Genomic DNA, 16,942 nt, shown 5'->3' with positions numbered 1-16,942 from the left:
TTCTTGTTTTGGCCGGCTCTATTTTTGGATCCATGACCTTTCAGGGAATTCGTAGTTTTATTCCTGAGGATTCCACCCTGCTTTAATCATTTTTTCAATTAGCTTCTTTTGTTTTTCCGCCAGGTGGCGGGTAAGCGACCCTTCTGGTCTCCACTCGAGTTTACTTGTTTTCATGGCCATTCCTGGGTAGGACTAGTACCGTTAGGAATCTACTCTCAGAGGTCCGCTTTCTTTCTAGCGCGACTTGTAGTAAACTGTCTCTTGGCTACTGTCAGGTCACAAGTTCTGCTGTTACACAAACTTATACAATTCTTAAAAACGCGTTTAAGCAATTCCCGCAGTGCTCTACGTATCCTTAACGACTACCTACCACCGCTCAGCCCGTTGGTCCGACCCTGTTCACAGGTTTGGATTCCGTTAGCTGCTGTACACCGCTTGGTTCTATCCCGGGGTATTTCAAATTACACTACTGGGTCCGGAAGATGTCTCTCGGTATCACGATCCCACGGTCTAAGTGTGTTCCCTACGCCTACTTGGTTCCTGGCCGTCACGTGGGACAAAAGTCCTCTTAATTCAGGCTCAGGCTAGGCGTTTGAGATATTAGACCGTCTCCTCATGTCGATCAACCAGCTTCCACCTTCCGCACCCTTTATACTTAAAAATTGTTTTTTATACTCACCCGGGTTTTTTCCAAGGGCGTCCAGCGACTCCGGGAAATCCCGTCGACTACGCCATTGTTAGCGTTAGTGTTTTCTTAGAAGAATCACTCAACACTCAGGGTCGGTTCCAATGCTGAAGCAGCTTTTATTACGCTCAGCGGGAAGGAAAAACTCAGGACCGTATCCAGGTTTCTCTTCACAGAACAAAGAGTTACATGTACCTTTATATGTTTCACAACAGTTACAAAACAGTTTACTACAGTTACACAGCCCATCACGGCTGGACACAAGCCAATCACAACGATTATAGATTACATATAGGTTCTTTTAACCCAATAGAATTCTCCTAGTATCCAGGGAACCATTGTCAACTTGGGCTGATCGATGACTTTATATGTTCTCTCCCTAGTTCTTTCATCTGGGAGAAATAATTGGTTTGTAGCCTTGTTTATAGCAAATGGCTTCCCTCTTATCTTTCTTCCTGGGGAATTAATTGGTTTATGACCTTGTTCACAGGAGATGGTTTCCTTCTTATCTCTGTCTTCCCAGGCATTCCTACAGTGGGCCTCACAGGGTTATTGCTCGGTCAGTGAACGTTCAACAGTTCACAGTTTGACTACCTGGTTTCCCATCATGCCTGGGCAGCCATTTTATGTGTGTGTCCATTTAAGCTTATGTGAGTTTTAAATATCCAGCAGGTGCCTAATGCCTAAGTCTATATATATCTTTCTACTCTCTACAACATACACATGTGTCTCTGCTAATCAGTACCTCATAGGGACCGCTCCATCGAGGGGTGAATCCAGGTTTTTCTGGTAACACCGTAACCATTACCCTTGCCCCCACCTCGGGTACTACCGCCGAGGGGTTCTGTTCCTTTATCCTCGTCTTCCTCTCCCTGTTTATCTCGCACTTCCTGTCACATACATTTCAACTACCTACTCAGTTACATCACATACTTCCTAATTCTATCGCGTAAAGGTCCTTACTCTACTCCTCCTCCAACTATTCCCTCAGGGAGTTTCATTGCTCGTCCAGTCATTAGTTCCTAAGGGGTGAGTCCCGTTGTGCATTTCGGTGTAGCACGCAATCTCATCAATATGGTGGGCAGGAGTTCCGGCCATGCCTGTCCGGTTCCTGGATTGTTTTACTCAGGGAGGTTTTGAGGGTTCTATTAATTCTTTCGACCATTCCCGAACTCTGGGGATGGCATGGGGTGTGGAATTTCTGCTTAATGTTCAGTATTTTACAAGTTTCCTTCATTACCTTTCTTGTGAAATGAGTCCCTTGGTCCGAATCTATCTGAATGGAAATCCCCCATCTAGGAATTACCTCTCCTGCTAGTATACCGTGGTTCTGGTGCAATTGTGGGTGGTGAATGCTTCCACCCACCTTGTAAACTGCTCAATAATCACCAAGCAGTACCTCCTTCCCCTGGTGTTTATTAGGGGCCCAGTAAAATCAAGCTGTATGTTTTCCCATGGTCCCCGTGGGCGGGGTTGGTGTGCCATGTTTATTTTTATCGCTTTTCCCGGATTATGTTGGGTGTACGTAACACAGTGCTGACAATGTTTAGCAACATTCCCGGGCACCACCAATCTCGTGAGATATTGGATATCATGGCGTTATGCCCGGCATGGTCAATGCCGTGGTGCAGTTCCATGATCATTTGCCGAATGCAGGAAGGGGCCAACACCTTTCTGTCCTTTCTCCACACGGAGTCTATATCAGGTGATCCTCCCCTCCTCTCCCATTCTGCTCTTTCTTCCTCGTTCGTATCTGCGTGCAGTTTAACTATGTTTATGACTTCCTCTGCGGTAATGCTACAGACTGACTATACCTTTATGTCTGCGGATGTGGTCGCTTCTCGACCAGCATTGCTCGCAGCCTCATTTTCACGCTGTGTTTCATCCACTACTTGTTGATGGGTCTTTACCTTTATCACTGCTGCTTCAGCTGGTTTGCTGGCTGCTTCTAATAGTAATTTTATATGTTCATCGTGTTTGATGGCCTCACCGCAAGAGGTAACAAACCCTCTCCTTCCCCACGTACCATATAGTCATGTACTACCCCAAAGGCACACCTACTCTCTGTATATATGTTCACTGTCTTTCCCTCTGCTTGTAATAAGGCTTCCGTCAGTGCAGTTAATTCTGCTAATCGGGCTGAAAGGCCTCTGTCCAGAGCTCCCTACATCACTACCTCAAGATCCTGGTTTAATACCGCCCATCATGTACGTGTGTGGCCATCAATTTACCGTCCGGATCCGTCCACATACCATGTGAGGTCAGGGTTTTCGAGAGCTATCTCACTCACATTCACTGGGGTAGCTGCTCATTCTAATGCATTACATTCATGGGGCTCGCCCCCAGTGAGAATTCCTTCTGCCGGGTTTCCCCGGTGTCTCTAACTATCTTTACTGATTCATCATGGGGCAATAAAACAGCTTCCCACTTCGCTCGGTGGACTTTGGAGATAGCGCGGTGCTTTCCAGTATTAAACATTTCTACCAGGGTGTGTTTTGTGTAGGACAATTTTGCCTGTCATCACGACAGGTTTGCTGACCTTGACTGCCCATGTGGCACGGTTTCGTGCAGCCATGCATTTGGACAAACCCGCGGCTACTGGTGATTGTTGGGTTGAATAGTAAGCTGCAGGCACATTCTGTCCACGTGCATTTGTGTCACCACGGCTCCATAAAAGCCTTCTTGGTTCTCACAATAAACGTGGAAAGGGAGGTCCACATTCGGGTGTCCCAATCCTGGGGCAGACATTAGGGCCTCCTTCAGACTTCCATATGCTGTCACTTGCTCGGGACCCCATTCTGTCGTCTCTAGAGACGGTTCTCCCCCTTTTACCAACCTCTGCACGGGTTCCACAATTGCTGCAAAGTTGTGTATAAAATCCCTGCAGTAGTTAACGAGTCCCAATACCTTGCTCGCTCCTCGGACTGTTTTTGGCTCATTTCCTATCCTTGGACATTGTCCGAGTGCCTTGGGAAATCTCGTGTCCCTAGTACTGCACTGTGGATTGTCCAATCTGTGCCTTTTTGGGGTTTACCTTAAACCCCGCTTCTCGTAATGCTTCTAGGACCTCTATAAGTGTGCCTGTGTGCCCCCTTTCATCTTCTGAGTCTATCAACAGGTCGTCTACCTACTGCAGCATCATACTTCTGTATGGTGTCAGGTCCACTTTTTCTATGGCCCGGCTCATGGCTCCATGAACTATTGCCAGACTATTGTGGAATCCTTGTGGGACCCGCATCCAGGTACACTGGTGGTCACCAACCATAAAGGCGAATTCATCCTGGGGATTCCTTTGCTAGGGGTATGGACCAAAAGCCGTTGGCTATGTCGAGTACCGTGAACACCTGGTGTTCAGGCTTCAACGCATTAAATATGGTCGTGGGGCTTGCCACAATGGGGTGCCATCTTCGAGTTACCTTATTCAAAGCTGTGCAGTCAATGGTCAGCCTGTATGACCCCGTCTTGCTTCTTTACTGAACATACCGTGGAGTTGGTAGCTCCTTCCGCTTCTCTAAGTACCCCATTATTTAATAACTCCTTTATGATTTGTTTTACGGCGGTCATTGCCTCTGGTTTAATGGGATATTGTTTATGTGAGGTATGTTCGGGTCCTGGGATCACGACAGAGTCACCCCCTACCAACCCACAGTCTTGCTTGGACATTGCCCAAACTCCACTGACGTGCTGGCAGACGGCCCCCCACTGTCCTCGTGCATCCCAATCCCTTGTTATGATCCGGGCACTTCCGACTTCAGAATGTCCATCGACCCTATCTTGCCTCCCTGACACACTCATCTTCTGACCATTGGCCTTTACCCAAATTACCTTCTTTCCCCGGGGTTCCACCAGCGCCCCTAATTGATCCAATAAAACTAATCCTCGAATCGTACCCTCATTGTTGGTCATTACGTAAAATTGGACCAGTAGTAAGATTCCAATAATACAACCTCTCTTAATTTGGCAGTTGAATTGGTCCCTTCCACCTCCTCCCCGCATTTACCCAGCAACGGTCCTTGGGGTGTACAGTTCTGTCGCAGTTCCGGCATTTCTTTCGCGATGATCTACACTCACTTTTTCGATGTCCCATCTTTCCACAATTATAACACTCCTGACTATTCCCCACTCTCATGGCCGCCACCTCGGTCTTTATCTGTTTTGTTGTCTCGCTATCTACCTGACATGCCCATTGTACCAATCCATCGTACATATTGGCTGCTATTATCCCCATTTTGAGAATTTTCTGATGCTCTGCCAAAAAACAATCTTTAAACATTTTACAGTAGCGGATATCGTTCCGGTCTAGGTTGGCCTGGCCTGACGACTCCTGATATGCTGTCCATAAACGCTCTCCATATTCATTATTGTTCTCATTTTTCTTTAGTTTTACCAACATTATAAGGCCCCAATTGGGCTGTGATGGTCCCAAGACATTCTGCACAGTGGTTTTGAATCCGTCATATGTAGCCTGCTTTATGGCTCGGGTGGCATTTACGTTAGTAATCCAGGTCCCATCCCTAAAATTTTGTGCCAGGTTATTTTATTTGTCACATGGGCATGTTGCCCTGACTCGTTGATGAACGTCCTGTTCATGCATATCATGAATGTCATACATTTCTTGCAGTGACGTCCAAAACTCTAAGTTTCTGTTGCGGGGTTTTATTACACCCAAATTCTTAAGTATGTCCTGTTTTTCCAGGGGGATGAAGGCCCTAAATTTGTGTGCCCCTGCATTGGGACCTCCTACTGTCACTGTCACTGGTGCGATGGAGGTTTTGTCTTCGTTGTCGCTACTGTCCATCTTTGGGGCAGTTGGGACTACTTTCTCATAGGGTGGGGGCATGTAATTTGTCTTACTGTCTATCTCGTCGTCTTGGTCATTGCGTAGGGGCCCAAAGTGTCCCTCCATCTGCTGTTTTAAACTACTTACTTCTACCCTTAACCTATGTAATACTTCTAGCTGAAGCCTGGCCATGGTCTTATATTAGAAACATTGACTGACCTCCATCAAACCCGCTTTGGCTGTCTTTTTGTTTTTTTGTTTCTCCCAGCATAATTTTTCTTTTGCAGCGTCTTCTTTGGGATCCCATCCGTCACTTAACATAGTAACTATCAATTTTCTATGGTCATCGGCAAAATACCTTCTCAGTGAACCTCCCGGCCCCCTAATCTAGCATATCTTTGTGTTATATGTTTGGTACCTCTACCCCTCTATCAGCTCGTTGTCCCCTTTAACCTGGGTTCCTCGAACCTAGGATCTGCAATTACAAACCTACGATGCCAATTCTACTTTGATAATTACTATTGTGACCTCTTAACTACCCTCAATTCTTTTACACTATTGCAGACCTTTCTCACAAGTTCGGACACCCCAGGCGACCGATACGTTTCACGGCAGATTACATCGGATTTATGAGTGATATTTAAAATATATACTCACTCGTGATGATCTGCGAACGTCCGTTTCTCTTGGAGGTTGTGAGTCTGAGTGATGCAGAGGAACAAAGGAATCTTGGAGAACAAACATACTAATCACTAAATGTTGCGACACAAAGTCATAAAAAAGCAAACCCAGCACTAGGGTTTATTTCTGGAGGTACAGAATTGTAATGTAGGGAAGTTATGCTAAACCTGTATCAGATCCTTGGTGAGACCACACAGAGTACTGTGTACTGTTCTGGTCGCCATATTACAAAAAGGATATCGAGGCACTGGGAGAGGGTGAAGAGAAGATTTACAAGGAAGATACCAGAAATGCGAGGGGATGCATATCAGGAAAGGATGAACAGGTTGGGCCTCTTTTCTCTTGAAAACATTACGGTGCTCTAATAGAGGTCTTTAAAATTATGAAATGTTTTTACAGAGTAGATACAGAGAGAATGTTTTCACTTGTGGGGAAGAGCATGAGTAAAGGCTATCAATATAAGACAGTCAGCAAGGAATCTAATCGGGAATTGAGAAGAAACTTTTTCCCCAAAGAGTGGCAAGAATGTAGAACTCGCTATCACAGCGAGTGATTGAAAGGAATAGTATCGATACATTTAACTGAGTCTCGATAGCTGCTAATCATTCACAACTGTTAGAGGAGGTTAGTTCCAGTGGTTTCATATCAGTTTCAGCCAGTGGATCAGTTTATCTGAGTAATTTCAACCCTCACAATTCTGTCTCTGAACCAATTTGAATGTTAATGGAATGAGAGAGAAGGAAAACAGAAAAAGTCAACTTACAGAGCTGAATGAAAAAACCTACAAAGGCCATTCAGCCTATCGTGTCTGCTCCTGTCTCTACAGCTGCAGTTACCTACTCCAATCCTGTTTCTCCGTTCTGCTCCAGATCCCACTGGCTCCTCGTGCTGACATTGTGAGGTTCCTCTGGCAGTGTTGAGCCTGATCAGTGGCTGGGTGATTGGGTGGGTAAGCCGGCAGCGTCTAGTTTTGTGGCAAGGAACTCCGCAGAGAGAGGTCAGCTATTATTTAATTCAGAGCCCACACCCAGACCACAATGTTCTGTGGTCTGTGCAGGTGCGATTTGAGGTGGGTCATGTGAGAAATTCGATAAAAGCCGGAGTCTGTGAGGACCCTGACTTCATCCTGCCGCTGCACGCCTTTCCCTCTGGAGCATTTGCTGGTGCGGCAGCAACACAACCCGAAGAGGCGGGGACCTAATTGAGATTATTTTAAGCTTCTTGTCAGACATGTGAACGCCTTTTTGTCGACACATTTCAAATTTCCTCACACGGCTACTGGATTCACGCAGCTTGTGAACTACTTCTATCAGCCTGAGGCAGGAGTTCAGTGGCCATTCCTCCAGCTGATTAATTGACAGCATCCAAAATGGTACTAAAACTCGCAACTCACAGCTAATCACTTTCCTCAGGCAGAATATGTTCCTGACGACATTGGCAGCACAGATTAAACTTTCTGCAGGCTGTAAGTGTGTCTAGCAAAGTCTCCAGTGTCACCTCATTGGAAGAACCTCTCTCACCATTGACAGATTGCTTCTCTCAACTCCAGTTGACCTTCCATCTGTTCAATCAGTGAGTGACGTTTCTGCTGTGTCACCATGGTGCTCAGAATGGGACCACGATGAACCCCAAGACCAGCAGCACCAGACACACCAGCAGCACCAACAACAACACCGCCAAACTTCTCCACAACCAGCTGATGCTGCACAGGACAGAGGGTATCAGCACACAAGCATATTACTGCCCGGGAGGCCATGGATGGCCAGATTTACTTAACTTTGCGGTGCACCACAATACGACTGCCACATGCTGTGCCAGGTTGGCACCATCCCACAGCAACACCATAAAGAATGCCAACAGTAACCAAGCCACTCCTTCCACACTGACCACCATTGCTGGACGTTCTGTTATGTCTTACGGGTCACTGCAACTCACTACACCACTTCCAAAGGGGCACACAAATGAGTCCAAGACGGTAAAGTGGCGTAAATAAAGATTTTAATGGTTAACAATACATTAACGCAAACTTGCCATTAACATTGACTAAAATATCCTAGTTGCTACCATTGTGAATCTACCTGTGTGCCAGATTTCCCTTATGCACACTTCTACGAGGTGCTACCCCTGTGGCTTCAGCAGAGGTAGGGGCAGGCTGCTCACTCCCGTGTTGTGAATGCTTAGATAATCTTGGGATACGAGCTCTGGGTTTTGGAGCCTATGCAGGCCCCAGCAATATCTGCTCCTCTGGCGACTGAGCAGGGGCAGATTCGGCCGTCATGATGAGAGGGCCGACTTAGGGCTCTGACTGAGGGGGAGGCAAAGGTGGAGAAGCGTAAACACTTTGCGGGGACCACATACTACCCTCCCCACTCTCACATCATCGTTCTCATGGGCTAGCAACACCCCTTTGTTCGCAAGCAGCTGGAGAGCACCTTGCTGCACATCACTGGTATTATGTTCAGAAGAAAACCACAGGACTATATCGCAAGCTCAAACTGTTGTGACCTTGGTCTCTTTATTCGGACTCCACAGTGAGGAAGCAGCATGGTGAGTCACCTTTTATACCTGCTTGCCCCAGGGTGCACAGGTGAACCTTAGGTCTCCCACAGGTGTGCCCCCTAGTGGCAAGTCTTACATTTTGGTAAGGTTTACATACATATATAACATCACTGCCCGCAAAGTCATATGTGCAAGTTATTTGCTAATTGAGGCGATCTGTTGCCTTGTGTACCCGGGTCAATTGCCTTGGTTGAAGTCCTGACATGGTGGGTTCATCCTCGTGGTTGATGGCGTAGTTGATTGTGTTAGTGGGTCGCTGGGGGCCAGGAACTTTCACAGTGGTTCCTGGTTATCTGTAGTTCGCAGTTTGGTCTGGTCCCACTGCTTTACTCGTTAGCACGGTACATGGTGTCACCATCAAATGCTCCGTTTTCAGTAGATACACTCCATTCCCCTCCCTTGGCTAATGCGTAACCAGCGGCCCAACTGGGACCCTGAACATGGTCTACATCACTTATTCTGCTGTCGCGTGGAGGGGCCATGCAATTATGGCACACTCTCTGCTGATTGCATATGGACGGCTCGGTTGTGAGTGATTCTGTCTGGTGACTGCTTAGCACCCAGGATAGCCGGGTCTGCAGGGAGTCGACCATGAAACAAGTGGTGCTAGGTTTTGTGATTTGGGCTTGCTGACCCTGAGGTCTGACAAGCCCAGGATGGCCGCAATGGACTTGAGACATTTTGTAGTGGCAGGAGACCTAGTGGTCCCCGTGGACCTTGGGCCGCAGTATGGGAGCCCTGGACCACCAACTGTATGTCGCCGCCCTACCTTACTTTGCAACGTTGGGATGGGTCTTTCGTCTCTGCGACAGATAGGTAGCCACATCCCGTCTAGCAGTTCACCTTTGGCAGGCGGTAACGTGGGATCTTGGCTGGTCCAGCTCCTAAGCTGGGAGGCCCTTATGGTTGACCCATCACTTTCTAGCACTTCCCGATCGCGAGTGGGTCTGCGGGCTGCGCCGTTTCCACCCTGGTGGTGGGCAACGGTAGCCAACTGAGAGCATTAGTGTTGCTCTCAGTGCCTGGCCCGTGGCGGATCATGTTACAGTGCACAGACAGTGTTAGACATTCTCGAAACAACGCATCGATAATGCTGCCTCTGCTCTCCCAAACTTGTGGGATGGGCAGCTTGTCTGACTCGAGCACATATTGGGACATTCTTTGGTATGTCTCTTTAGTCCCGTGAACACAGGCTGCTGCTTTGTTTAACTTATTGGATACATGTTCAATCGTTTGGGGCTCGCCCGCGACTTTAGACTGCTGCACAACACTCCCGACACCGTGCGGTAACATCTCACTTGCTATGAATACTTTGTTAGATACATATACAACTCGATTGGGTGTGCCCGCTACTTGGCTTGCTGTACAACACACCCGACCCCATGTGATAACGCATCACTTGTTACAAGTACTTTGTCAGATACATATACAACCGGTTGGTGTTCACCGCTACTTTGGCTTGTTGTAAGGTACATTCCTCCGTTCCGTTGCAGCGAAATCCCGTAGTCTGGACGCTCCCTCGTCCCGTGGTCTGGACGCTCTCTCGTCCCATAGCCTGGATGCTCTCTCGTCCCATGGTCTGGATGCACTCTTGTCCCATGGCCTGGACGCACCTTTGTCCCATTGTCTGGATGCACACTTGTCCCATGGTCTGGACGCACCTTTGTCCATGGTCAAGATGCACTCTTGTCCCGTTCTCTGAACGCACTCTCATCCCGTGGTCTGGATGCCCTCTTGTCCGTGTCTGTGATGCCGACTGCCGTGATCTTCCTGGCTAGGTATTTTGCCTCTGGCATTGGGAAGATGTATTCGGATCGTTTCGGCCGGAGTCCCACTCCGCATGGTCGATCTGGAGCCTCTTCCATCATCGCGATTAAGTCGTCGGCTTTGGGTGGTGGGTATCGCTCCTGTACCACTGCTCGCTTCAACTTTACCTCCTTGTGGTTGGGATGAGCGACCTCTGCCTCGGGAATCTGCAAATGGATCTGCACTTCCATGCCTGGTTCAGCTGAAGGTGGGGGCTTGCTCAGCCTTTGGGAAGGGGAGACCTCGTTCACCGGACAAGGTATGCAGAGGTCTTCCCAGTTCCATTGAATCTTCCCCATCCACCACCTGCCAAGCAGCGTTGACATATCACCAGATACAATCCACAGTGGTAAATCGTATACTGCTCTCTCATGCAATACTCTTATATCCGCACGACCAATAACTGGTATCAGTTCCTTGGTGTAGGTGCACAGCTTTGCCTGAATCGGGATCAGCTTGGGTCGCTGTGCTTCGTTGAATGCTTTCTGGCTCATAACTGATTGACTCGCCCCCGTGTCTAGTTCCACGGAGACTGGAGTGCCGTTAAGTTCAACTTTTAACATTATCGCAGGGCTTTTGGTGGAGAAGGTGTGTATCCCATATTGTTCCACTTTATTCTCAGTTTGAGTTGCCTCTCGTGTTCGTTCATCCTGATCCTCGCTGGATCAGATGTCCTCTCCTGACTCTGCCATGTGGTGAGTCTCAGGTCGTTTGCACATTCGCTGGAGGTGCACCATTGTTCCACGGCTCTTGCACACATAGGGCTTGAATCGACATTGATGAGCTCGATGGCTGCCCCCACAGCAGCAACATGGTGCTCATGGATATACATTCACGCCCCACGGTGGACTCTGAGTCACTCAAGGCCTAGGTCTGGCCTCTGCAATCGTGTGGGCCCTGCCCTGTGCTGTTCTGCCTGCTGAAAACATTAGTTTGCGCACGGTGCTAGCTGGTGAGCTTCGATTCTGTGAAGATATCTTTTTCGTGTTGTCGCTCGTGGATATGAAGGCTTGGGCTGTCGTGATGGCCTTGCTCTGATCTAGGGATTCGGCAGACAGCAGTTTGCAAAGAATTACCTTGTGTCCAATACTAAGCATGAAAAAGTCCCGCAACATTTTTCCCAAGGATGCTGCAAATTCACATTGCCCCACAAGGCGACTTTTGTTGGCGACAAAGCTCGTCACGTTCTGGCCTTCGGAGCGACGGTGCATGTAAAAGCGGTACCTGGCCATCAGGATGCTCTCCTTTGGCTTGAGGTGTTCCCCAGCCAGTGTACACAACTCTGCGTAAGATTTGTCCGTTAGTTTGACCGATGCCAGCAAATGTTTAAGGAGGCCATCTACGGATGATCCAAATAGGGTGAGGAGAATCGCCCTGCGCTTGATCTCTGTTCAGCCATGTCCAATTCGTTGGCTACTGGTCAAGGTGCTCAACTAAGGCTTCCCAATAATCACCCTCAACAAATCTCTCAAGAATACCAACGGCAGCCATTACCACGTGAAAGTTCGATATCTGTTACTCGTTGCCAATTTGTTATGTTCAGAATCAATCCACAGGATTATATCACAAGCTCAAACTGTTGTGACCTTGGTCTCTTTATTCAGACTCAAGAGTGAGGAAGCAGCATGGTGAGTCACCTTTTATACCTGCTTGCCCCAGGGTGCACAGGTGACCCTTAGTTCTCCCACAGGTGTGCCCACTAGTGGCAAGTCTAATATTTTGCTAAGGTTTACATACATACATAACAACTGGGACCATGAGTACCCACGACTACGCTGACATCTCTCCTCGACAGGAGGTCTGTCAGCCTCTGCCATCTATGCTCCATAAGTATTCATCAGTTCTCCATCAACACCATGTGCTCCTGTGGGTAGTGCATTAGCTGCTCTGTGCAGATGGGCACCATATCCATGGAAGGACCGACTCTCACCATGGCCTGTGACATGGTGATGCTCCTGTTGGAGATGGACTCCTGCATTCTCTGAACATTTGCAGACATCGTGCTCACAAAACCGGTCAGAGCTCCCTGCACTTCTTCCTGCACCTCCAGAATCAGCCACTTCCTGAGGCTCAGTGTCTGCCTGCAGCTGAGCAGAGCTGGGACAGTCCTGCGTCCTCCAGCAAGGAGACTATACTGCTGTCCCTGTCTGCACCATGTGCTCTTGCTCACTTGTGACACACCAGCTGACACACCATTCTATCTCGCATTGGACTTACAGGAGTGTGCATCTCTGTGCTGGTGCAGGGTGCGCTTATGTCTGGTGACGGTGCACCCTCAGAGCTGGAGGCTCCTCTAAGGAGTCGTCTTGCTCTTCATAGAAATGTAGAATCATAGAAAGTTACAGCACGGAAGGATGCCATTTTGGCCGAGCCTGCCTAGAGCTATCCATCCAAATCCCACTTTCCGTAGCCTTGTAGGTTATGGCTCTTCAAGTGCACATCCAAGTATTTTTTAAATGTAAGAAGGTTTCTGCCTCTACCACCCTTTCAGGCAGTGAGCTCCAGACCCCACTATCATCTGGGTGAAGACATTTTTGATCTAATCTCCTCTAAATGTTACAGCAATTAAGTTAATTTTATGTCCCCTGGTTGTTGACACCTCAGCTAATGGAAATAGGTCCGTCCTATCCACTCTACCTACGCCCATCATAATTTTATACATTCAATAAGGTCTGCCCTAAGCCTCCTCCATTCCAAAGAAAACAACCCCAGCCGATCCAATCTTTCCTCGTAGCTAAAATTTACCAGTCCAGGCAACATCCTCGTAAATCTCCTCTGTACACTCTCTAGTGCAATGGCATATGGCCTGTAATGGGGTGACCAGAACTGCATGCAGTACTCTAGCTTTGTCCAAACTAGTGTTTGATACAGTTCAAGTATAACCTCCCTGCTCTTGTATTCTATGCCTCGGCTACTAAAGGCAAGTATTCTGTCTGCCTTCTTAACCAACTGATCTACCTGGTCTGCTACCTTCAGGGATCTGTAGACATGCACTCCATTGTCCCTTTGTTCCTCTACACTTCTCAGTGTCCTACCTCTACATCCTGGAAAGTAGGCAGAGGGGGTACCCTTGATAGTCCTGCGGGAGAATAAATAATGTGTGCACATATTATGATGCACATGATGACCATTCTGTGACTGATGCCATGAGTCCCGATATGAGTGACTGATGTATGCCCTTTAGCTGTATGATATGTAATTCTATCGCTAGGTTGCTAAAATGTCTGCTCTCTCGGTCTTCTGCTTCCAGCTGTTCAGACACTCCCAAGACTTCTAACGCAGCCTCCTCTACTTTTGTGCAGGTGGCAAATGATGGAAGCCAACCTACAGTTTCCTCTCTCTCTCTTATTGTGCATTTTCTTCTCCTGCTAGGAGGCAAAGAAGGGAAGTTTGAGTGAAAGTGATCTATTAATGTAATGAGTGGTCAGGTTTCATCATGAGAGACAGACTATGATGGAGTGGGGTGGCTACTTGCGTGCTGTGAGTTGATAAGATTGCATTAGGATGTGTGAGAGTTTGAGGGGCAAATAATATGATGAGGACAGATGAGGGAGGGATGGGAGGACGTGCAAGGTAAATTGGTGTAATTAAGGATATGTGAGGAGGGTTGGGAAGGCAGAGTGATGGGGATATGATGGGAGGCACAGCATTTGAAGGTGAGTGTGGTTTTGTACAAATGTTTCCTGATCTCATGAGATCATTAAAACGTTTGTGGCACGGCACTCAGCTCCTCCTGAACATATTGGAGTTATTATTGAAATGAAGAAGGAATGCAAAGTGCCCCAGTATAGCGAGACCTAGATGTACCTTTGCATGAAACACCAAAGGATAGTATGCAGGTAGCACATGTGATCAGGAAGGCCAATGGTATTTTGGCCTTTATTGCAAAGAGGATGGAGTATAAAAAGCAGCGAAATCTTGCTACAGCTATATAAGGTTTTGGTGAGGCCACACCTGGAATACTGTGTGCAGTTTTGGTTTCCATATTTAAGAAAGGCTATACTTGCTTTGGAGGCAGTTCAGAGAACGTTCACTAGGCTGATTCTGGGGATGAGGGGGTTGATTTATGAGGGAAAGGTTGAGCAGGTTGGGCCTCTACTCATTGGAATTCAAAAGAATGAGAGGTGATCTTATTGAAACGTATAAGATTATGAGGGGGCTTGACAAGGTGGATGCAGAGAGGATGTTTCCACTGATGGGGTGGAAGAGGGGACTAGAACGAGAGGGCATGAACTTAGAATAAGGGGCTGGCCATTTAAAACAGAGATGAGGAGAAATTTCTTCTCTCAGAGGGTTGTGGATTTGTGGAATGCGCTGCCTCAGAGAGCTGTGGAAGCTGGGACATTGAAAAAATTTAATACAGAAATAGACAGTTTCTTAAACGATAAAGTGATAAGTGGTTATGGGGAGCGGGCAGGGAAGTGGAGCTGAGTCCATGATCGGATCAGCCATGATCTTATTGAAAGGCGGAACAGGCTCGAGGGGTCGTGTGGCCTACTCCTGCTCCTATTTCTTATGTTCTTATATCCCGGCTGTTTGTCTCCTCTGCAATTTGCAGCCAGGCTCTTTTTGACTCCTGCGGATGTCTCTTCCGCCCATTGTAATGGAAGAGGGCCTCCCTGTGTGCTCTGACACCATCCATAAGGATATGGAGGGAATCATCGGAGAACTTGAAAGCAGCTCTCTGCCTCTCTGCAGCCATCTCTCCAAGTCTTTGGGGCAATGCGAACCTCCAGTGTGCTGCCTGCACATTCCCAGATAAAGCATCAAATCCAAGGTGGCCCTGGCTCCTTTTAATGAACCACGTGAAAACGTGACATGGATGACGTCACCTGACCAACAACATTTAATAGGGCTGGCGGGTATAATGGGCCCATTATCAGAAAGTCTTTGTCTGCAGCGGGATGGAAGCAGTAACGGGGTCGTGACCTGCCATGCTGACCACACTACCCGACACGCCCAGGTACAGAAACCTGTCACATCCTTTGTTGCCCCATGCCCAGCGCTCACTCCCATGGATGACCACATCCATATATCTGTGGACCGAGAATACAAGGGCCAAGAAATTCAGAAACTCAGTGCCGGCAGTCAAGGATGGTTTAATAAAAAAATGGCGGCCGCCCACTTCTGGTGCGGACCATGTGGGACACCAACTTGGTGAAGGTGATATGAGTGACTGATAGTATGCCCTTTAGCTGTATGATATGTAATTCTATCGCTAGGTTGCTAAAATGTCTGCTCTCTCGGTCTTCTGCTTCCAGCTGTTCAGACACTCCCGAGACTTCTAACGCAGCCTCCTCTACTTTTGTGCAGGTGGCAAATGATGGAAGCCAACCTACAGTTTCCTCTCTCTCTCTTATTGTGCATTTTCTTCTCCTGCTAGGAGGCAAAGAAGGGAAGTTTGAGTGAAAGTGATCTATTTAATGTAATGAGTGGTCAGGTTTCATCATGAGAGACAGACTATGATGGAGTGGGGTGGCTACTTGCGTGCTGTGAGTTGATAAGATTGCATTAGGATGTGTGAGAGTTTGAGGGGCGAATAATATGATGAGGACAGATGAGGGAGGGATGGGAGGACGTGCAAGGTAAATTGGTGTAAGTAAGGATATGTGAGGAGGGTTGGGAAGGCAGAGTGATGGGGATATGATGGGAGGCACAGCATTTGAAGGTGAGTGTGGTTTTGTACAAATGTTTCCTGATCTCATGAGATCATTGAAACGTTTGTGGCACGGCACTCAGCTCCTCCTGAACATATTGGAGTTATTATTGAAATGAAGAAGGAATGCAAAGTGCCCCAGTATAGCGAGACCTAGACATACCTTTGCATGAAACACCAAAGGATAGTATGCAGGTAGCACATGTGATCAGGAAGGCCAATGGTATTTTGGCCTTTATTGCAAAGAGGATGGAGTATAAAAAGCAGCAAAATCTTGCTACAGCAACATGTGTGTGACGGCAGTATATAAAGCAGGCAGATCGTGACATTAGTCAGCATGCGACACTGATTTGACGCTGCCACTTGGGGGTCACCGTTTAAACCGAGGGCCTCGCCTAAACACACACGTGGAGTTGCCTATCACTTCTATCATGGAAACCATGGGCTCCATGCATTGTGCAAAGCCCCAGGTAATGTTGGACACGGACCCCTCGATGCACCTTGACAATGACAAGCGTCTCTCTGGCAGGCATAGCACTGCACCAAGCATTTCTGTGTGCATGCCCATCATCTTTTTTCTGAATGCCGTCCAATCAAAGTTCTCATCTGAGTCCTTTGCAGCAGAACGTGTGCGATCTCACCCTCTAGGGGGCTGACATCTGCACTACCCTGTCTCCTTGGCCTGGCAGCAGCGCAATCATGCCCCGTGGCTCACCACATGCATGTCCCGCCTCTATACTACCCTCCAAAGTTCGTGCATTGCTATTTTCTAAGA

At 47.8% G+C, this 16,942-nt stretch overlaps 1 protein-coding gene across 1 annotated transcript in view; it reads right to left on the bottom strand.

The window, feature by feature from the left end:
- Positions 1-12,348: 12,348 nt before the first annotated feature.
- The window catches only part of LOC139278153 (probable G-protein coupled receptor 139), a 66,244-nt gene continuing 61,650 nt past the window's right edge, over positions 12,349-16,942 (bottom strand). Inside the window, exon 5 of the mRNA XM_070896809.1 lies at positions 12,349-12,492. Coding sequence (XP_070752910.1) covers positions 12,349-12,492 — 144 coding nt within the window. The remainder of the gene's footprint in view (positions 12,493-16,942) is intronic.

This window comes from Pristiophorus japonicus, chromosome 13 (genome assembly GCF_044704955.1).
Source record: "Pristiophorus japonicus isolate sPriJap1 chromosome 13, sPriJap1.hap1, whole genome shotgun sequence".
NCBI lineage: Eukaryota > Metazoa > Chordata > Chondrichthyes > Pristiophoridae > Pristiophorus > Pristiophorus japonicus.
The sequence above is the reverse complement of the archived record's forward strand: the minus strand, read 5'-3'. Positions and strand labels throughout refer to the sequence as shown.